A 22,385-nucleotide genomic window follows, 5' to 3' on the forward strand; every position below is an offset into this window, starting at 1 on the left:
CTCGCGGCACTGCTTTGCATCATCCGGGCATTGCGATCTCAACCCATAATTCCAATGGGCGCCGGAGGCTCCGGGAACTGTGGGATAGGTACCATAGTGCAATGCGCCGGAAGTCGACGCTAGCCTCGGTACTGTGGACGCGGTCCGCCGACTTCATGCACTTAGAGCATTTTAGGTGGGGACACACACAATCGGCTGCATACAACCGGTTTCTATAAAACCGGCTTTTATAAATCCGACCTAATTCTGTAGTGTAGACATAGCCTCAGAGAGGGCTCTGGTCTCAGCAGGGCTAGAAAGGGGGAAGAAGTTATGCTGGCCCGAGTCATAAAATTCCCCAGGGCATGAAAACCCCTGAATCTCCTGCAGGGGGCACCACACGCCTCCCAGGAACCACCTGACCTCCCCAGAGGGCCTTCAGGAACATCTCCTCCTCCATTTGGCTTATACGAAGGCACCCACCCCGCATCAACTCTGTCTCAGAATGACTAAATTGTTAGCTCTTTGGGGCAGGGGTCAACTACTGCTCTGTGTTTGAGGCCCCACTCTTGTCTGGCCCTTTGGCACAAAGGTAACAAACATGAATAATGATAATAATAAACCCTTCGGCTCACCTATTTTACTTCCTCTGAGCAGGTCTTCCAGTTTTCAGTCCTGACGTGATCTCCAGGCTGGAACAAGGGGAAGAGCAGTTGCGTCCTGGATCTCCCAAGGCTCTGAGGAAAGAGGGACCCTGAGAAACGTTCATACAGGTGAGGAATTGGCTACATGGGCATGGAAACCATCCACCATCGACATAAACAGCTGGGATTGCCGCTGAGTCCCTGTGAGGTCCCCCAGCTCTGCTGCATCTCACCCAGGTCACGACTGTGCCCAGCCGGAGTCGTATCTTCATGGGAGATGTCACTCATGGCTCTCGCCTCTCGGCAGTTGCTCCCTTCTCCTGAATGTTCAGATGGGGCGTGGCAGCGGAATTGGTCCCCTTTCTGGGGAAGGGCTGGTGGGGGTTTGGGCTCCTGAGTATTCAATCTCCCCAGTAATTATTTTGATTCCCCCCCCCCCCTTTCCCAGTCCCCTTTCTGAGGTTGCCTCTCCCCGGCACAGGGGACGATTCCTGTCTGGATACTCCCTCTATCCCGGCAGGTGATGGGATGGTGAGTGAAAACGAGGAGACGAATCCTAAGCAGGAAATCCCTGAGCAAGTGGAATCACACGGGTCGGCACTGGGACCATCCAAAGGGAACATTTCCTGGAGGGGTGAGCAGGAAGCAGCCTGCGAGGGTCGGTGCGGGCTGGAGAGGCAGCAGGGAACCCCCCAGTAAAGAGACGAGGTAACTCCACTTAGAGAGGTTTGAAGGACCGCAGTGAAACCATGCTCCAGCTTAGAACCCACACTAACGAGAAACCGTATGAATGTCCTGAGTGCGGGAGGAGCTTCACTCGCAACTCACACCTTATTGTGCATCACAGGATCCACACAGGAGAGAGGCCCTATGACTGCCTGGACTGTGGGAAGGGGTTCACTCAGGGTGCCGACCTGTCAAAGCACCAGAGAACACACACGGGAGAGAGACCCTATCGCTGCCCTGACTGCGGGAAACAGTTTGCCACTTTCTCCTCCCTTATTTCACACCGGAGACTGCACACAGGAGAGAGACCCTACAAATGCCCCGAGTGTGGGAAAAGCTTCACTGCCAGCTCCAACCTTATTGTGCACCAGAGAACCCACACTGGGCAGAGGCTCTGGACATGCCCTGACTGTGAGAAAAGCTTCAGCGTGAGCTCCAACCTTATCGCCCACCAGAGGATCCACATGGGAGAGAGACCCTATAAATGCCCCAAGTGCGGGAAAGGGTTCACTCGGAGCTCCTACCTCATTTCCCACCAAAGAATCCACACGGGAGAGAGACCCTACGAATGCCTCGACTGTGGGAAGAGCTTCAGCGAGGGCTCAGACCTTACTAAGCATCAGAGGATTCACACGGGAGAAAGACCCTATAAATGTCCTGAGTGTGGAGAAAGCTTCAGCCAGAGCTCCAGCCTGATTAAACACCAGAGAGTCCACACCAGGAAAAAACCCCTATAACTACCCTGAGTGCAGGATAAGTTTCCCGCTGAGCTCCACCCTTATTGCTCATCAGAGAATCCACACATGAGAGACTCTATAAATGTCCATTCTGTGGGGAAGGCTGCAAGTGGAAGGTCTCTCTAATGTCCCACTAGACACGCCACAGAGAAGGTGGCAGGAGCTCTCCCTGAATGTAATGATTCTATGCCCTGCTAACGCAACGTACAAATGTGCTTCATTTCAGGATGGTCTAGGTAGAGGGGGGCCAGGCGGGTGGATGTTTTGGGTTTCAGTATGGCCAGAGGAGGGAGCACTGGATACTGGGGAGACGGGTTATTTCAAGGTCTGGGGGGAGCAGGTGTTGAAATTAGTGAGGAGACATTTCTGCAGGGGCCACACACACTTGCCAGGTCAGAGAAGAGGTGAAGATGCCCCATTGCACTTTGTGTCCATGTTGTCTCTGCAGCTCCCAAAGCCTCTCAGGGTGGGGGTGAGGGCAGGGGACGCTGTTATTATTAATTATTGGTGTTATGGCCCAGGACCCCTCTGCAGCAGGCGCTGTGCAAACGTGGAATGAAAAGCCAGTCCCTGCCCCAAAGAGTTTACAATCTAAGTGGAGAGACGGGACAACAGATGGAGACGGACAGATGGAGGGCAGGGATCCAAGGAAGCAGACAGTATTGGTAGCATGATGGGTAGCACGCTCAGCATACCAGCACCCTAACCACTGTCAGTTTTTTTTGCAGGCCTCACAGCAAAGGAGAGTTTTAAGTTTTTCAGGGAAAGAGTGGGGGGCCCTGTGGGTCCATAGTATAAAGCAACAAGAGCTGCTGATCCGAAGTGAGAGGATGGACTCTGTAAATGCAGGGGCTGGAGACTGGGGAATTCCTGGGGGAGATTCCCAGAGAGATGGGAGATTGCCCTGTTCCTGAGAGTGCAGTATGGTGTAGTAGTGAGAGCAGGGGGAATTGGGCCTCAGGAGTCCTGGGTTTAGTTCCTAGCTCCAAGCGGGAGTGTGATCTAGTAGTTAGAGCAGGGTGGGGGTGACTGCTGGGCTCAATAACCAGCTCTGCTAGTGTCACTTCATCCCAATCACTGCCCCTCCTTTCTCTGCGTGTGCCTCTCCCATCTGTGCAATGGGGATAAGTCACACACCATCCCAGGGAGTCGTCACTAATTACTGTGTGTTCAGAGGCTCAGGAGGACAGAGGTGCCAAGGGAGGGGAAGTGTCATTTTTACTGTGTTTCATTATTATCTGATCCTCTCCCATCCCACCCCAGCTGTCTCATCAGTGGAAGGGATTTACTGAGCTGAAGGGAAGGGTTTCATCTGTTTCTAGGGAGGGGCTCAGCTCACATTGTCACATACCGGGCTTATTCCTGAACTAACTGCCCTGGGAGGGCTTTTCTTTTTGTTTCTGGATGGGGCAGTGGGGAGGTGGGGTCCTGTTTTTTTGCTTTTCTGCAATAGCAGAGACTGGATCGAATGACACAGAAGCCCGCTTCCAGTTCTATGTTCCTGCTTCTGGAAACGCAAGTTTCAGAGGAATGTTTATTTCTTGCTAAAGTTTTTACCTAATGGGATTTTGATTTTCCCAGATAAATTCCTCATAAAATGTTTATTGTGAATCCCTCGTCTCCCTGAGAATTTCCTGTTCTCGAGCTCTAGATGTGGGGAGCGAAGTGCCAGACAGGGACATTCCCCAGCCCCCCTGTTATTTTCTCCCCATCAGCAGGAATTGCTGGCTCCCCCATATCCAGCCATTCACTGATGTCTCTGCTCCCCTGGTGTTCGAAGTGGGGTCAGGGTGCCTCCACGTCTTTCTTTTTGCAGCCCTTTGTGTCTCAGGGCTCAGTCTCGGTGTCCTCCCTTCCCCTCTCCTGGGGGTTAATTGCTGCAGGGGTTAACGAGCCACCCAGGCAGAATCCAGGTGCTCCGGCTGGGTGTGAGCCCCCAAGGCCAGTTCCCAGTGGGCTGGAGCCAGGCACATGGCCAGACGGGGAGCAGCCCAGCTCCTTGTCCCCAGCACCGTCTCCAGCATCTGTCCCCACTCAGCTCTGTGCACAGCGGGTCTGAACAGTGACCTTTTCCTGTGGATGCAGAGCAGTGCAGGGCTGTTTACGTCCTGGCCACACTTTATCCCAGCATCCCTGTTCCTGGGGCTCAGACCCTGATGGACACTGAGACAGGGACCCATAGATCAGCCAAGGTTGGGAGTTCGTTTCCCCAAGAATTGAAACTAAAATAGCTAAAAGAGATTATTGTTAATCACCTAGGCAAGAATCTCTCATAATTTGCCTATGGATAAAACCTCTCTCTCCCTCCCAACCTAGCTAAAAAGAACTAGTTACCAAGGCCTGGTCTACACTATGGGGTTAGATCGAATTTAGCTGTGTTAGGTTGATTTAAAAATTAATGCGTCCACACAACCAACCCCGTTCCATCGACCTAAAGGGCTCTTAAAATTGACTTCTGTACTCCTCCCCAACAAGGGGAGTAGCACTAAAATCGACCTTGCTGGGTCGAATTTGGGGTAGTGCAGATGCAAATCGATGGTATTGGCCTCCGGGAGCTATCCCAAAGTGCTCCATTGTGACCGCTCTGGACAGCACTTTGAACTCCAATGCACTAGCTAGGTACACAGGAAAAGCCCCGGGAACTTTTGAATTTCATTTCCTGTTTGGTCAGCGTGGCGAACTCAGCAGCACTCAGCAGCACAGGTGACCATGCAGTCCCCCCCAGAATCGTAGAGCACAGAATGTTTCTACGCTCCTGTCATAACTATAAAGGGAAGGGTGGCAGCTCTCCTGTGTACAGTGCTATGGAATCCCTCCTGGCCAGAGACTCCAAATCCTTTTACCTGTAAAGGGTTAAGAAGCTCGGGTAACCTGGCTGACACCTGACCCGAAGGACCAATAAGGGGACAAGATACTTTCAAATCTTGGGGGGGGGAAAGGCTTTTGTGTGTGCTCTTTGTTTTAAGGGGTGGTTCGCTCTTGGGACTGAGAGGGACCAGACATCAATCCAGGTTCTCCCCATCTTTCTAAACAAGTCTCTCCTATTTCAAACTTGTAAGTAAAAAGCCAGGCAAGGCGTCTTAGATTTACTTTGTTTTCTCAACTTGTAATGTACCTTTTACTAGAGTGTTTATCTTTGTTTGCTGTACTTTGAACCTAAGACAGAGGGGGGTCCTCTGAGCTCTTTAAGTTTGATTACCCTGTAAAGCTATTTTCCATACTGATTTTACAGAGATGATTTTTACCTTTTTCTTTAATTAAAAGCCTTCTTTTTTAAGAACCAGATTGATTTCTCCTTGTTTTAAGATCCAAGGGGGTTTGGATCTGTATTCACCAGGAGTTGGTGAAAGGAGTTGGTGAAAGGAAGGAGGGGGGAAGGGTCGATTTCTCCTTGTTTAAGATCTAAGGAGTTTGGATCTGTATTCACCAGGGAATTGGTGAAGGTCTCTCAAGGCTACCCAGGGAAGGGAATTAGCTTTGGGATGGTGGCAGCGGACCAGAACTAAGCTGGTAGTTAAGCTTAGGAGTCCTCATGCAGGCCCCCACTCTTGTACCCTAAAGTTCAAAGTGGGGATACAGCCTTGACAGCTCCCCTATCATCTCCGTCCCTGAGGTTATCGCAGATTAGAAGGCGAAAAAAACTCACTCGCGAGGACACATTTTCCAAATTCATGCAGTCCTCCCGCACTGATAGGGCACAGCTTAATGCCTGGAGGCATTCAGTGGCAGAGGCCAGGAAAGAATTAAGTGAACATGAAGAGCGGCAGCAGGATGCGATGCTGAAGCTAATGGGGGAGCAAACAGACATGATGAAGTGTCTATTGGGGGAGCAAACGGACATGATGAAGCGTCTGTTGGAGCTGCAAGAAAGCCAACAAGAGCACAGACCCCCGCTGCATCCACTGTATAACCGCCTACCCTCCTCCCCATGTTCCATAGCCTCCTCACCTAGACGCCCAAGAACGTGGGGGGGAGGCTCCAGGCACCCAGCCACTCCACTCCAGAGGATGGCCAAAGCAACAGAAGGCTGTCATTCAAACAGTTTGATATTTAGTGTGGCTACAATAAGCAATGTGGCCTTGTCCTTCCCTCCTCCCCAGGGCCGGCTCCAGGCACCAGCTTAACAAACAGGTGCTTGGGGCGGCCAACCGAGAGGGGTGGCACGTGCGGCAATTCGGCGGTGGCGGGTCCCTCACTCTCTCTGGGAGCGAAGGACCTGCCGCCGAATTGCCGCCGCTGATCACGATCACGGCTTTCCCCCCCTGCCCCGAATTGCTGCCGCCGATGCATGGTTTCAAAACAATAGTTACTTTATTTCAAAGGGGGGAGGGTGGTTGGCCATATCTGTCCAGGCGCCCCAGATCGACCTCACCGAGGTCTGCCAGGAGCACCCAGGAGACGTATGACAACTATCAGTCCTACTGCACCATCTGCTGCGAAGGCAAGGAGCTGCTGTGTAGCAATGCAGTACCATGTCTGCCAGCAGCACCCAGGAGACGTACGGTGACGGTGAGCTGAGCGGGCTCCATGCTTGCTGTGGTATGGCATCTGCACGCGTAACCCAGGAAAAAAGGCATGAAACAATTGTCTGCCGTTGCTTTCATGGAGGGAGGGAGGCCTGATGACATTTACTCAAAACCACCTGCAACAATGTTTTTGCCCCATCAGGCACTGGGAGCTTAACCCAGAATTCCAATGGGCAGTGGAGACTTCGTGTGGACATACGCAATCGACTGTATAAAATTGGTTTCTAAAAATCGACTTCTATAAAATCGACCTAATTTTGTAGCTTATACATACCCCAAGCAAGGGTGACACCCTGTTTTTCTATGCAAAGGAGCCCACTGCACATTGTGTGTGAATCAAAAGATGGGTGGGGGAGCTGCAAGCTAAGCAAACTAGAAATGACTGGCTGTAAGATTGAAGGTCAAATTGGGCAAACTGTCTGTTACCCCAAGAAATCCAAGCGGCATGTTTCCACCCCAAATTATAAACTATACATTGTTTTCCTTGCAAAGCAAATATACCATGGATAACCTGTCTGTGACATTGCACTCTATATGATTTTATAAAAATATGCTAATGAGTGTGAATACAATGTAGCTGGAATATGCTTCATGCAAAAGGTCTCTTGTAAGGTATCATTATAAAGCTTATAATCTACTGAGTGTGGTCATCCTATTTGTATAAATATATCACTCTTGTATCTGAAACTAGAAATATGAAATATTACTCTGAGGTCCTATTGTAGTTATGCAAAGTGTGGGCCATTAATGATGGTTTGGAATCTTAATGGCTCCCATTAACCAGGACAATTACCTGTAGATGGCTCGGTTTTACTTGTAAGTCTCCCTGTATACCTGTGGGCTGGCAAGTGGGTAATGAAGTCTTACAGTGACATGTGATCATGTCACCTGAACTGGAATCCATCTTTAACCTGGTGCTTTTCCATTGAGAAGGAGGGGTGGGAACCCAGAGGGACAAAGAATTCCCGCCTTATGCAAAAGATATATAAGTGGGTGGAACAGAACAAAGGGGGCAGCCATCATGAGAAATCCCCTAGCTACCACCTGCGCTGGAACAAGGGCTGTACCAGGGGAAAGGATTGTGCCCAGACTAGGAAGGTGTCCAGTCTGTGAAAGAAACATATTGAAACATCTCTGAGGGTGAGATTTTATCTATATTCAGTTCTATTACTGTATTAGGCTTAGACCTGCGTGTTTTATTTTATTTTACTTGGTAATTTCACTAAGTAGTCTGTTACTACTTGGAACCACTTAAATGCTACTTTCTGAATTTAATAAAATAACTTTTTACTTATTAATTAACCCAGAGTATGTATTAATACTGGGGGGGGCAGCAAAAAGCTGTGCATATCTCTCTATCAGTGTTATAGAGGGCGAACAATTTATAAGTTTACCCTGTATAAGCTTTATACAGGGTAAAATGGATTTATTTGGGGTTTGGACCCCATTGGGAGTTGGGCATCTGAGTGTTAAAGACAGGAACACTTCTTAAGTGTGCAGCTTTGGGGCATGTGGTTCAGACCCTGGGTCTGTGTTGGATCAGACTGGCGTGTCTGGCTCAACAAGACAGGGTGCTGGAGTCCCAAGCTGGCAGGGAAAGCAGGGGCAGAAGTAGTCTTGGCATATCAGTTGGCAGCCCCAAGGGGGTTTCTGTGATCCAACCGGTCACACTGTCTTTCACCCCAAATTAGTATGGGGAACATTTTTGTCTTGTGAGTCAGATCCTTCCATATGGGAATAATGTGTTTTGTTCTATTGTAAACCCTAAATAATGTGACATGTTTATATACAACCAAAGAATGCATGGAGTATGTCCTCCAAATGTAGAACATTATAGGGGATTTATAGGAGGGACCTTAGAAGTAATAGGATTTGCCTGGCACAAGGAAGAAGGAATGCTGAAAGACATAAATCATGATATAACTTTGGAATATTAAGAGATATTCCTTTAAAGGCTGGGGGAGGATTCTAGGTGATAGTAAGGGCTAATAATGAAATACAATTCTTGAACTGAATCAGATAAGAAAAGGATTGAAGATATTTTTTATACACCAGCACCATCTACTGGATATTTGCGGGAGCAGCAGAGAAAATGAGAACTGAAATCTGAGAACTGTCTTGGCCCATGTCCAATAGAAATCAGAGCGTAGCCCCCTCCATCGAGCTCTGAAATTAGGGTATGTAAAGCTGAGGTCATCGTGTGCAGCTAGACAGTTGACTGAACCCAGCAAGAAGCTGCAGAATCCTAAGGGCAACAGATGCCTGGACAGGGGCAGTGGAGCCTTCCCAAAAGTGGGGGGGCAAAGGGCCCCTGCCCCTTTCATGGCCCCACCCTACCCCTTCAACCTGAGGCCCTGCCCCCAGCCTAGCCAGAAGCTGGAGCGGGCTGGGAGCCATGGACTCTCCACCTGCCCAGGGTGGAGGGGCTGAGAGCAGCCTCCGGTCCATGTCCCCGCCCCATGGGCCCAGTAGTGTAGCTAGTGGGGTGCAGGGGAAGCAGCCGCTTCCCCTCAGCACATTTTCAAAAAGTGGCGCGCCTGCCGGCCAGCGCTGAACTCCTCCAGGCAAGGGGGGGCAGCACGGCCGGAGGAGCCATAGGGAGGGGGCGGCACGACCATAGGTTATCTTGCTGAGTCTGCACTCTCTAGTGAGACCTCAAGTAACCATATTTTACATTTTAACTTCTTTATCCGTCCAAGCAAATTGCCCTAAAAGAGATTGAAAACAATAAGTTTAAGCAATTGTTTTTGCTGTTCTAAACTTGTCCCTTTTCAACCGAAGCTATTTGAACAGTAGAAACCACACTCTTAAAAGTGCCTTGAAGACAAATGCATCCTTGGAAGTGGGATAAATGTGTTAGGTAATAAAGCAATGAGAACGGATGATCATAAGTAAACGTAATAAGAAATTTGGGTAGCTTGCATTGTTTCTTGGTATAACTCATAAGCCTCAACTCCTCTGTGATAATTGCTTTCAAGACTGTATTGTGTGTGTAGTACACACCTAGAACATTGGTTGTGTCTACTGTGACAGGGTCAGGCCAGATGGCTACAGAAGAGGGTAGAAGGCAGATATATTAGTCCCAGATTAAGTAGATCCCTTTTCCCTGGGTAAGCTAACAGGGGCAGTTCCAGAACAAGCAGGAACTTGCTGGAACCAGTTAAGGCAGGCAGGCTAATTAGGACACCTGGAGCCAATTAAGAAGAAGCTGCTAGAATCAATGAGGACAGACTGGCTAATCAGGACACCTGGTATAAAAAGGCTCTCACTCCAGTTAGTGAGGTGTGGGTGTAAGGAGCTGGAAGTGAGAGGACGTGCTGCTGGAGGACTGAGGAGTATAAGCATTAGCAGACATCAGGAGGAAGGTCCTGTGGTGAGGCTAAAGAAGGGGTTGGGAGGAGGCTATGGGGAAGTAGCCCAGGGAGTTGTAGCTGTCGTGCAGCTGTTCCAGGAAGCACTCTAGACAGCTGCAGTCCACAGGGCCCTGGGCTGGAACCCGGAGTAGAGGGCGGGACCGGGTTCCCCCCAAACCTCCCAATTGACCTGGACTGTGAGTTCTACCAGAGGGGAAGGTCTCTGGGCTGTTCCCCAACCCACATGGTGAATCTCTGAGGCAAGAAAATCCGCCAAAAAGCGCAGGACCCACCAAGATAGTGGAGGAACTTTGTCACAACTGGTGTCAGGAGTGGGATTTTGGTTTGCACAGCGCGGCAGAAGAAGGAGGGTGATTTAAAAAAAAAAGGGGGGGGGAGCGGGGTTATTCATTTTTTTCACCACAATGGATGACGTAGTGCGGGCACTGATACAAGCCATGGCGGCCCAGCAGGAGGCTACCCGTGTCCAGGCAGCCGCCCAACAGGAGGCAGTGCGGCTGCAGCAAGAGACTAATCGCCTGCTAATGGACCAGGCTGCTCAGGACCGAGCTATGTTGCAGGAACTGGTAAGCCAGGTAAAGACCCTTACAGAGCTGAACCACGGCCATGATGGGACGCAGATCATACGGGCCAGCCATTGGCTGCAGAAAATGACGCGGGAGGATGATGTAGAGGCATACCTTCTGGCCTTTGAGAGGACAGCCCTATGGGAGGCTTGGCCTCGAGATCAGTGGTCTGGCATCCTTGCCCCATTCCTGTGTGGGGAGGCCCAGAAGGCCTACTATGATCTGCCTGAAGAGGCTGCGGCAGACTACCCCCAGCTGAAAGCAGATATCCTGGCCAGATCTGGGGTAACGACAGCAGTGCGGGCCCAGCGGTATCACGAGTGGAGGTACCAGGAAAACAAAACCCCGCGGTCCCAATTGTATGACCTCATCCATCTCGCACGGAAGTGGTTGCAAACTGAGTCCTGGAGTCCGGAAAAGATACTAGAAGTTCTGGTCATCGACCGATACATGAGGGGGCTACCGCCAGACCTTCATGCCTGGGTAAGCCAGAACGAACCCTCCACCTATGATGAGGTTGTCGCACTGGTAGAGAGGCGAAGGACGGCGAGGGAGCTGACCCAACCAGTTAAGGAAGAGGCACCCGGGTTAAACTAGCAGCACCAAGCCCTAGAGCTCAGGTGACTGGGCCACCAGGAGAGCCCAGGTGGAAAAAGAGAGGAGCTGAAGGCCCACCAGAAGCCACAAAAAGTCAGAGCACTGAGGGAGAAGAGGATCGGGATGTTAGACTGCCCAAACCAAGAGACCGGGGAACACCTAGGGCTCCATACAGATGTTATGCCTGCAGGGAGTGGGGACACATAGCTACACAGTGTCCCAATGCCGAGGAGCCTATGCAGTGTAACCTGGGGAACTGGGCAGATCCATGCTCCCAATCCACCTTGTAGGGGTCTCGCTAACCCCACATATGTACACCAATTCAGTGAAACTAAATGGGGTAGAGACCACGGCACTGGTTGATTCGGGGAGAGCTATCACACTTATCTCAGGAAAGTTCGTGAAGCGTAGTCAGCTGCTGCAGGCTAAACGTACGGGGATAACGTGCATCCATGGGACAGTTAGTTACTATCCGACCATCCCAGTAAACATTGAAATCCAGGGGAACACTACTGAGGTAGCAGCAGGTGTAGTCCCTAAACTCCCATACCCGATGCTCATAGGGAGGGACTTCCCAGGGTTTGGAGACTTACTCCCAGTAGGAGGACTGGAGAAAGATGGGAACCCTGAAGTTAATGAGGCATCCACAGTAGACTGTCAACCCCCCAGTCTTCTCTGAAATATCCCCGGATTTGTTCTCCACTCCCAGACAAGGTAGAAAGACAAAAAGGGAAAGAAGAGCAGCTAAGGCCTTGGGAACCCGAATACTGACCCAAAGCCAGAGGGTCGCTCTCGTAGGTAGGCGAACCCGAGCAGCTGAAAAGGAGGCCGCCCAGGAGGGAGAAGCACCCGAGTCTGACCCCCACCCTAACGCCTCTGAACCAGTAGAGGCAACAGAGACTGGGCCTCTAGCTCTGGGGCAGATTAGCCCTGGGAGAGTAAATTTTGGATGGGACCAGGCTGAAGACCCAAGGTACGACAACATTAGGAAGGAGGTGACCGAAATAGATGGGGTCCCCGTGGAAGGGAAAACCCAGAGACCAGGACCCTACTTCATAATGAAGAAGGATCTCTTATACCGGGTTGCACCAGTACAGGGGCAGAAGGTACAGCAGATCCTAGTACCTCAAAAACACCAGAACGCTGTATTAAGTCTTGCCCGTAGTCATCTTTTGGGGGGACATTTGGGAGTAGAGAAGACCCTGGCACGGGTCCTACGACGGTTCTTCTGGCCCGGAGTACATGAAGAAGTGCGGAGGTACTGTGCCTCCTGCCCGGAGTGTCAGCTGCACAGTCCCCGTCCCCACTTGAGGGCACCGTTAGTACCCCTTCCCATCATAGAGGTCCCCTTTGAGCGAATAGTGATGGACCTAGTGGGACCCCTGGAGAAGACAGCTCGGGGCCACCAATATATACGTGTTGTTTTGGACTATGCTACTCGCTACCCAGAAGCCGTCCCCCTGCGGAACACGGCCTCTAAAACAATAGCTAAAGAGCTGGTGGGGATCTTTGCCCGAGTGGGGCTACCAAAGGAGATATTAACAGACCAAGGAACCCCATTTATGTGAAAGCTAATGAAGGACCTCTGTACGCTGCTCCATATTCACACCCTGAGAACTTCAGTCTATCATCCGCAGACCGATGGGCTAGTAGAAAGGTTTAACCGAACCCTCAAGGCTATGATAAGGAAGGTGGTAAGTCGGGATGGGAAGGATTGGGACACCCTACTACCTTACCTTATGTTCGCCATTCGGGAGGTATCTCAGGCCTCAACTGGGTTTTCACCCTTTGAATTATTATATGGGCGCCACCCCCGTGGCATATTAGATATCGCCAAAGAGATCTGGGAAGAGGAACCCAATGAGGGGAGAAATATAATAGAGCATGTATTGCAGATGCGAGACCGGATTGCCCGGGTCACCCCTATTGTACGGGAACATTTGGAAAAGGCGCAGGAGGCCCAGCGAACCCATTACAATCGCCAGGCAAAAGTCCGACAGTTCCAACCAGGGGATCAGGTGATGGTGTTGGTACCCATGGCAGAAAGCAAGCTTTTGGCCCAATGGCAGGGGCCCTATGAGGTGGTTGAACCCGTGGGGGAAGTAACCTACAAGGTGCGGCAGCCAGGACGCCGGAAACAGGAACAGATCCATCACACTAACCTCTTAAAGCCATGGCACCAGTGAGAGGCATGTGTAGTGGTCCAAGAGACCCCGATCCAGGGAAATAACCTGCAGGAGCAGATCAGGATATCCGCTGAACTGACACCAAACCAGAAGAAGGAAGTAACTGAGATGGTCAACCGATACCAGGACGTGTTTTCAACCAAACCAGGCCGGACCACTGAAACATATCACCACATTATCACAGACCCTGGGGCAAAGGTAACTTTAAGGCCCTACCAGGTCCCAGCAGCGAAAAGGGAGGAGATCAAGGCGGAGGTAAAAAGGATGTTGGAGCTGGGAGTCATCGAAGAGTCCCACAGTCAATGGTCGAGCCCGATTGTGTTGGTGCCCAAACCCGATGGCACCACTAGGTTTTGTAATGACTTTCGCCAGCTGAACGAGATATCCAAATTCGATGTATACCCCATACCCCGTATCGATGAGTTAGTTGACCGCCTGGGAAATGCCCAATTTTTGACCACCCTTGATTTAACAAAGGGTTACTGGCAGATTCCCCTTGCCCAAGATGCGAAAGAAAAGACGGCATTTTCTACCCCAGAGGGTCTATTTCAAAATACTGTTCTTCCTTTTGGATTGCATGGGGCACCTGCCACCTTCCAGCATCCTATGGACAAGCTCCTGCGGCCCCATACCAGTTATGCAGCTGCGTATCTGGACGACGTGATTATTCATACCCCCGACTGGGAGACCCATTTGAAAAAGGTCGAAGCGGTTCTGGACACGCTAAGACGGGCTGGCCTCACAGCCAACTCAGCCAAGTGTGCTATAGGGCTAGCTGAGGCTAAATACCTTGGCTACATTGTAGGAAGGGGCATGGTCAAGCCCCAACTAAACAAACTGGAGGCTATCCAAAATTGGCCTCGGCCAAATCGGAAAAAGCAAGTCCGGGCATTCCTGGGTGTGGTGGGGTACTACCGGCGATTTATTCCCCATTTTGCCACCAGAGCAAGTCCCCTGACAGAACTGATAAAAGCCCGGGGTCCAGACATGGTGAAGTGGACAGATGCTGCAGAGAAAGCATTCACAGACCTACGGACAGCCCTCTGCAGTAACCCCGTGCTTATAGCCCCGGACTTCAACAAAGAGTTTATTCTACAAACAGATGCATCTGAAGTAGGATTGGGAGCTGTCCTATCGCAGATGGTTGGAGACGAAGAACACCAGATTCTCTACCTCAGCAGGAAACTCCTCCCGAGAGAGCAGAATTATGCAGTGGTTGAAAGAGAGTGCCTTGCTGTAAAATGGGCCATGGAAACACTTCGGTATTACCTACTGGGACTACAGTTTACCCTTGTGACCGACCATGCACCCCTTCAGTGGATGCAGCGAAATAAAGAGAAGAATGCAAGGGTGACCAGATGGTTCCTGTCCCTACAACCTTTCCAATTCACCATACAACACCGGGCCGGAAGCCACCATGGCAACGCAGATGGCTTATCGCGGGGACACTGCCTGACGTCCCAAGTTGCCCAACCCCGTGGTGTTGAGCAGAGGGGGGGGATATGTGACAGGGTCAGGCCAGATGGCTACAGAAGAGTGGTAGAAGGCAGATATATTAGTCCCAGATTAAGTAGATCCCTTTTCCCTGGGTAAGCTAACAGGGGCAGTTCCAGAACAAGCAGGAACTTGCTGGAACCAGTTAAGGCAGGCAGGCTAATTAGGACACCTGGAGCCAATTAAGAAGAAGCTGCTAGAATCAATTAGGTCAGACTGGCTAATCAGGACACCTGGTATAAAAAGGCTCTCACTCTAGTTAGTGAGGTGTGGGTGTAAGGAGCTGGAAGTGAGAGGACGTGCTGCTGAGGACTAAGGAGTATAAGCATTAACAGACATCAGGAGGAAGGTCCTGTGGTGAGGCTAAAGAAGGGGTTGGGAGCAGGCTATGGGGAAGTAGCCCAGGGAGTTGTAGCTGTCGTGCAGCTGTTCCAGAAAGCACTTGTAACCCTTCTGCCCATCTAAGTTGGCAGCAACAAGGGCCGGGTTCTGTATCTAGAGGTTCCGTTTCAATAACGCAATGCAAAACCGGCTCGAGCCCCCACCCAGTGACCTGGGACAATTACATACCACCTCCTGGGCGCCTCTAAGAGGCAATACTTCCCCTCTCACAAGCACGGAGTCTGGGTGTAGCAGAAAATGTTTAATAACATGAGGTAAAAGACATCAGCATTAAATTGGAAAAAAACCCACCACAAACAGGATTCATAACACATACCATGAGCAAAAGACCCACCCCAGCAAATTGGGCTGTGTCCTTTCCCTTGGGTTCTTGAATCCAGCAACCCAAAAATCACCCAAAGTCCAACACCCCCAAAGTCTCTTGGGTCCAGCAACCACCCAAAGTCCCAAAAGTCCAACAACCCCCAAAGTCTCTGTCCCTGGTCAGTGCAACCCCAGAGTAAAAGGGGGGGCACGCAGGGTGTTAAGGGGCACCTTACGTGATCCGTGGCCGACCGGCCGTCTCTCCGTGGGGTTCCGCCGCAGCCTTGACCACGAGCCAGTCCACTTGCTGCCGTCCCACGAACTGCTCCGCTCCGCTCACCGACCTGTGAGCCACTCCAGCTGTCCCCGCAAACGGCTCCGCTCGCCGTTCCTTGGGCCGCTCCAACCGTCCCCGCAAGGCTCTACGCCACTCACTGCTCCTCCAGCTGACCCCGCAAACTGCTCTGCCAGCTGCTTAGCAATATAGCTTCGGGCTCCCCCACTGGTTAACACAGCACTCAGTTCAGCAATTTTAGCTCTTTTAGTGATTTCAGCTCTTAGTGATTTCAGCTTATAGTAGGGGAGCCCCAGTGCTGGTGCACCATTGGCTCAAAGTGAATTGAGTTCAGCAACTTGTAGCTAGACTCTGGAAGCAAACTTAGCTCTGCTATTCAGCAGTGGAGAGAGGGAGTAGTGCAATTGGTGTTCCAGACCCTCAAAAGGGGCCCATACCATCAGGTACACATACCTGTCCCCAACCTCTCTCCATTCACTGGGAGTTGTAACCCATGCCCCTTGTCTAGCAAGTGCTACTTAGTTACTGGTGACTCCCTCTGTCATACAACAGTTCCACTGGCCTTGATTCACAGAATCAGGGTAACAACACTTTATTCTTCCTGCCCCAATAACAGAGAGACTGGGGATCCCACACCAGCCAAAGTAACCACTTTCAGTTGTTGTTGTCCCAGGCTAGGCGGGTGGGTGTGCCTATGCAAACAAGATCAGCCCCTGGAGTTCTTTTCCACACTCGCCATAATTCACCACCAGATGTCAGGGTAGAGCTCATCCTGACTCTGCTTACATCCTCCCCCCAGCCGAGAATTTGTCGTCCCGACAAATCACACTCTCTATTATACCAACTCACTGGTTCCCTCCAAAGGGCCTCAGATAGCCCACTTTAGCTTCCACAAGCCTGTGTGCTAAACATATTGGTTCCTCACTAGTCACCCCAGGTGCATCATAAGTTAACCGTTTTACTGGTCTTATTACCCTGTCTCGTCTATTGAGAATCTCTGCTGCCGTGGTAGGGGGGACATCCTCTTGAGCGACAGATCAAGAGAATTCCTTTGAGGGCCCCTCGGCTACTGGCTCTAGTTCTAACAGTGGAGGGTCCAAGGTGACCAGGACATCCTCCACCTGTATGTCTCCACTGTCCAATAACCTGTGTGTGTCATCACACGGGGGTCCCACCAGTGCCTCAGGGGTGTCAGGAATGGGCCTAAATACTTCTGCCATGGGGTTTAGAGCGGAAGAGGAGGAGCTCTCTTTTGATTCAGCTGATCGAGACTGAAATCTTGTCTCCATCCCAGGATACACCATGGTTGTGTCTTCCTCCTCAGACTCACTCTCGGATGTGCTGCATAGGGGTAGGTTAACTGCAGGGGGCCGGCTGTCCACGTTGGAGAGCGGCTTTGGTCCAGCACCTTCGTTCTGCCCGGTTGCCCTGTTGTGGCCCATCTCATAAGGGGTGCCTACCAATTCCCCCACAGGGAGCAAAAGGTTTCTGTGCACTGTCTTTATCTGCCCTGGACCTTCTTCAGGTTTGACCTTGTAGACCGGCAGGTCTCCTAGCTTTTCAATCACCAAGTAAGGTATTGCCTTCCATCTGTCAGCTATCTTGTGTTTGCCAGCAATACCCAAATTTCGCAGCAGGACTCTGTCCCCCGGCTGGAGCTCTTGCAGACGTACCTAGCATCATATCGCTGTTTGTTGCGGTCTGCGTTCTTCCGAGCCGCAGATGTAGCTAGTGATAAGCATCCCGCAGCTTTTCTCTCAGTCGGGATACATATTGCTGATGAGTTTCATAGCTATCTCCATCCTCTGATACACCAAAGCACAGGTCTATGGATAATCTTGGTTATCGCCCAAACATTAAGAGATATGGGGTGACTCCTGTAGCATCATTCTTTGTGGCATTGTAGGCATGCACCAGAAATGTGACATGTTGGCTCCAGGTTGCCTTCTGCTCTGGCCGCAAAGTCCCCAACATATCTAATAGGGTTCGGTTGAACCTCTCTGGCTGAGGATCACCTTGCGGGTGATAAGGCGTTATCCTAGATTTTTTAATTCCCGCTATCCTCAGCACCTCCTTCAGAAGGTGACTCTCAAAGTCCCGCCCCTGATCCGAGTGTATCCGGGCTGGAAATCCATAAACTGAGAAATATTTCTCCCACAGTACTCGAGCAACAGTGGTAGCCCTCTGATCACGCGTGGGATATGCCTGCGCATATCGCGTATAATGGTCAGTCACTACTAGAATGTTCCTAATATTCTTCTTATCTACTTCTAAAGACAAGAAATCAATGCATACCAGCTCCAGAGGTTTGTTGCTGGTGATGTTCTTCAGATATGCAGCCCTCGTGGGCAGAGTTTTCCTTTGAAGACATCGAGCGCAGGTCTCACATTTCCTGCGGACACCTTCAGCCATCCGAGGCCAATAGAACCTACTACGAATAAGTTCCAGGGTCCTCTCCATCCCTAAATGTCCAAAGTCATCATGCAGGGCCCTCATGGCCAGGGCTCTGTACTCTTTTGGCAGCACTAGCTGTGCTCGTTGCTTTTGTAAAGGGTCTGTGGTCACTCGGTGTAGCACTCCCTGAATCAGTTTTAGTTTGGTCCGTTCTCTCAATAGTAGTTTACCCTCCGGGTTAGGTGGGACAACCACAGCTGGGCTTCGCCCCTCCCTTTTGGCAAGTAGTGTATCACGAATGTCAATATCTTGCAGCTGGGCTTCCTGCCAGTCAGCCGCATTGAGCATGGGCAAAGGAGATTGGTCCAATGCAATATAGTTCACTGAAGCAGAAGGCACGCATTCAGGGGGCAGGCCCAAAGCTTCTGCAGCACATCCATGAAGACTTTCATGGGCCTCTGGCTCTCGGCGACTCACACTGCAAATAGCTCTCACTCCATCTGTGGGTATCACAGCAACTCCTGGTGCCTGTGGACGCCGGGACAATGCATCTGCATCTACATTGCTTCTCCCTGATCGGTATTGAATGCTGAAGTCATAGCTAGCCAAAGCGGCCACCCATCTTTGCCCTGTAGCATCCAGCTTAGCACTTGTTAACACATAGGTCAGTGGGTTGTTGTCTGTCCACACCTGGAACTGAGCACCATACAAGTAGTCTCGAAATTTCTCAGTGATGGCCCATTTCAAGGCCAAAAACTCCAGCTTGTGGGTGGGATAGCGAGTTTCACTATCAGACAGTCCTCGGCTGGCAAAGGCTACAGGTTTACGTTTGCCTTCCACCTCCTGGTACAGTACTGCTCCCAGACCCTCCAAACTGGCATCAGTATGCAGGATAAATGGCTTGCTTGGGTCAGCAAAGACTAGGACCGGAGCATGAGTTAGGCAAGTAATGATTTCTCGAAAACCCCTTTCACATCTCTCATCCCACCATGGCCCAAATGGTTCGAAGGGGCCATAGTGTCTCTGCACAGGAGGCTTTGGGGACCTCCCCTTATTCTTGGTCTTAGATTTGTTCTTGCTGGACTGGTATCCCCTGGTAAGATCATTCAGAAGTTTTACAATCGTAGCATAGTTTTTCACAAATCTGCGGTAGTAGCCACTAAACCCAAGAAAGGTCTTGAGTTCTCTGTAGTTACTTGGACATGGCCATGTAGTGAGTGCTTCTATTTTATCGGGATCAGTACTCACAACCTCTTGGGACACGATGTGACCCACATACTTCACTGAGGTCCTACAGAACTGGCATTTGTCAATTGAAAGCTTCAAACCATAATCCTCTAACCTATCAAGCACTTTAAGAAGTCTTTCTTCATGCTCCTCCAAGGTTCTTCCAAACACAATCAGGTCATCCAAATAAACTAACACTTGCAGTAAATTCATGTCTCCCACAACTTTCTCCATAAGACGTTGAAATGTGGCAGGTGCTCCAGAAATCCCTTGGGGCATGCGTTCAAACTGATAAAACCCTAATGGGCAGATGAAGGCTGTCTTCTCCTTATCTTCTTCACCCAGAGGGATCTGGTAGTATCCAGTCCGAAGATCCAACACAGAGAACCACTGGCTTCCCAGCAAACAGTCTAAGGTCTCTTGGACTCGGGGCATTGTGTACTGGTCAACCACAGTACGGCGGTTTAGTGTGCGGTAGTCAATACACATCCGGATTTTCCCATTCTTTTTACGGACCACCACAATGGGTGAGGCGTATGGGCTGCGGGACTCTGTAATGATGCCATTTGCAGCCAGCTCCTGAAGATGTTGTCGCACATCTTCCATCTCGGAGAGGGCAATCCTCCTAGATCTCTTTGTGCTGAAGCCTATAGGAAGATTGAGAGTGCTAAAAAGGAGACATCTGAGCTACCGATTAGGGCACTGAAGTACATGGGTCGAGAGTCATGTAGTCTGATGTTGTGCTCTACTCCTTTTGCACATCCCACATCCCACTCATGCAATGAGAACACCTTGGATCTTTCACAAAGTTTCCTCCTCAGGCGATCTTTCCACTCCTCGGACAACGGTGAATCTCCAAAGTCAAACTTTGCTTGGTCTATTGTCGGAACTTGAGTCTCACACTGGGGTTTTACAATTGATTCAGGCTCAAAGAGGTCTGCTATCTTTTGTCCTTGCTTCACAACAACATCTCGACTTGTTTCATTAGCAATCAGTATAGTCACCTTTTCCTGGGCTTCAGCAGGTAGGGTTATGACTCCACTGGGGACCAGCACTCCTTCCGGGAGCTCTCCTTCAACTGGCTGCTCTACCATTGCTAATGCCCCTTTACTGCCTTTCAGCCAGGTACTCATGACAAGCACTTCTTGCTCCGTCCTTGCAGGCACTACTAAGGGGGTTGTGCCCATGTACTTCAGTGCCCCAATCGGTAGCTCAGATGTCTCCTTTTTAGCACTCTCAATCTTCCTATAGGCTTCAGCACAAAGCGTATGGAACATCAGGGTGTTCAGGTACTGGTCCCCAGCCCGTCGTCTGCAGTAATCCGCGAGCACCTTGAAGAGACTGGAGTTGGTCCCTATCAGCACAGACACATCAGAGGTCCCTTTAGGGTCAGGGCATATTAATGCAGCTGTGTCCACCTCTTCTCTTACCCCAGCAACCTCCTCTGGGAATTCCAGGTGCACTATGACATACCCTTGGTAAGGGTATTCATCCATGCTGAGGCCACACATACCGATGCCAGTCAGTGGCTGTATAGGCAGGTGCCTAAGCATGTGTTGGTAGAACGACTGAAATATAATAGTCACTTGAGATCCAGTGTCAAGCACTGCTTTACACTCCGCCCCTTCAATCCTCACCGTGACCTCTGCTCGAGGCCCTATCAGTCCTGCGGGGATCCCAGCTGGACGGTCTTTTCTGGGGGAATCTTCAAATCTTGCAGGCCTGGGTGGTCCCCGTCCCCGTACTCTCTGGCAGCTACTGGATCTCTCCCAACTGATCCTCAGCTTTCCATACACTAAGGAGGGGTTTTCTTCATTATGGCACTTGGCAGCACTGTGTCCATCCTGACCACATCGGTAGCAGAAGAATTGTCCTTTCCCCCTTCGCCCAGGTGGGATGGTGGCTCTAAATGCTGACTTCTCCATCGCCACAGCCAGAGGCGCCTTATTCCTGGAAGTCTTAGCTCGGTCAATGGTGCTTTGCAGTTCAGCTATCCGTTCTGTCAGGACCTGCATTTGTTGGGCAAGTTCCTCTGTGGTGCTCACCATCAGTACACTGGCCATTTGCAGTGGTGTTGTGCCGGCTGGCTCCAATGTTTGGGCTTCCCCAAACTCGCTGGCAGCCTGCCTTTCTTCCTCTTCTCTGACCTCCTTTATCAGCTGGGAATAACTGGGGGGATGTTCCCGGCGTTCTCTTAGCCGGAGATGGAGTAGAATCGGGTTCTGATACTGAGCTCCTCTTACAATTTGAGCCAGTCTGGTCCGATCCATCTGTTCAGCAGTCACTGCTCCCCTCATGACAGCTCTCTGAAGCAGTCTTTCCAGCCTCTGTATATAGGCTGAAATCTTCTCGCCAATTTGCTGTCGGGAATTAAGGAACTTACAGTAACTGTCTTCAGGGCCCTCTGCGCTCCCAAAGGTATGATCAAGGGCCTCTAGGCAGTCCTTCACACTGACCCCAGGGTCAATGAGCTTCAGGGTGCGAATCACATCTAATGCTGGGCCACTAAGGCTCTCTATTAGACATCTTCGCTTTTCTGCATCAGGTACGGCCCACTCCTGCAGCATTTCAGTGGTATGCTCCAACCAGGGTTCGAACTCCTCTGCCCCAGCAAATAATCTTAACTCACGACAAGAGTTTGACATAGCCTGGGACAGCACAACCTTTTCCAATATTTGTCCCAGTGCTTTTGCCCAATCATTGGCTGAGGCTGCGGCCCCTGAGCTAGAGGCTGCAGGGCCGGGGCCCAACAAACCTGACATATTAGCCATTATACAAACAGTAATTTCCTCAAAATACAAACACAATTGTTTCCCAATGCAGTGAAACACTCAACAGGTGCTTGCGAGGGGTACTGACCCAGGGTATCCCGGACGAGCCCCCAAAAATGTAACCCTTCTGCCCATCTAAGTTGGCAGCAACAAGGGCCGGGTTC

The 22,385-nt window shown here is 50.7% G+C and overlaps 1 protein-coding gene across 2 annotated transcripts; it reads left to right on the forward strand.

The window, feature by feature from the left end:
• Positions 1-320: 320 nt before the first annotated feature.
• Positions 321-4,476, forward strand: LOC115271527 (zinc finger protein 572-like). 2 transcript variants are annotated; one of them, XM_029914285.1, is made up of 2 exons: positions 321-752; positions 1,072-4,476. In XM_029914285.1, exon 2 carries the CDS (start codon positions 1,373-1,375, stop codon positions 2,084-2,086), a length of 714 nt encoding a protein of 237 aa, XP_029770145.1. In that variant the 5' UTR covers positions 321-752; positions 1,072-1,372; the 3' UTR covers positions 2,087-4,476. The 2 variants fall into 2 exon arrangements, with proteins under 2 accessions (XP_029770145.1, XP_029770146.1); XM_029914286.1 differs by having other exon boundaries at positions 1,105-4,476.
• Positions 4,477-22,385: the final 17,909 nt, after the last annotated feature.

The sequence above is a fragment of the Terrapene carolina genome, unplaced genomic scaffold, assembly GCF_002925995.2.
Source record: "Terrapene carolina triunguis isolate 2854851 unplaced genomic scaffold, T_m_triunguis-2.0 Scaffold34327, whole genome shotgun sequence".
NCBI lineage: Eukaryota > Metazoa > Chordata > Testudines > Emydidae > Terrapene > Terrapene triunguis.

What these genes read in the sequence shown, in the direction of transcription:
- LOC115271527 (XM_029914285.1), top strand. Translation starts at nt 1,373, where the DNA reads ATGCTCCAGCTTAGAACCCACACTAACGAGAAACCGTATGAATGTCCT.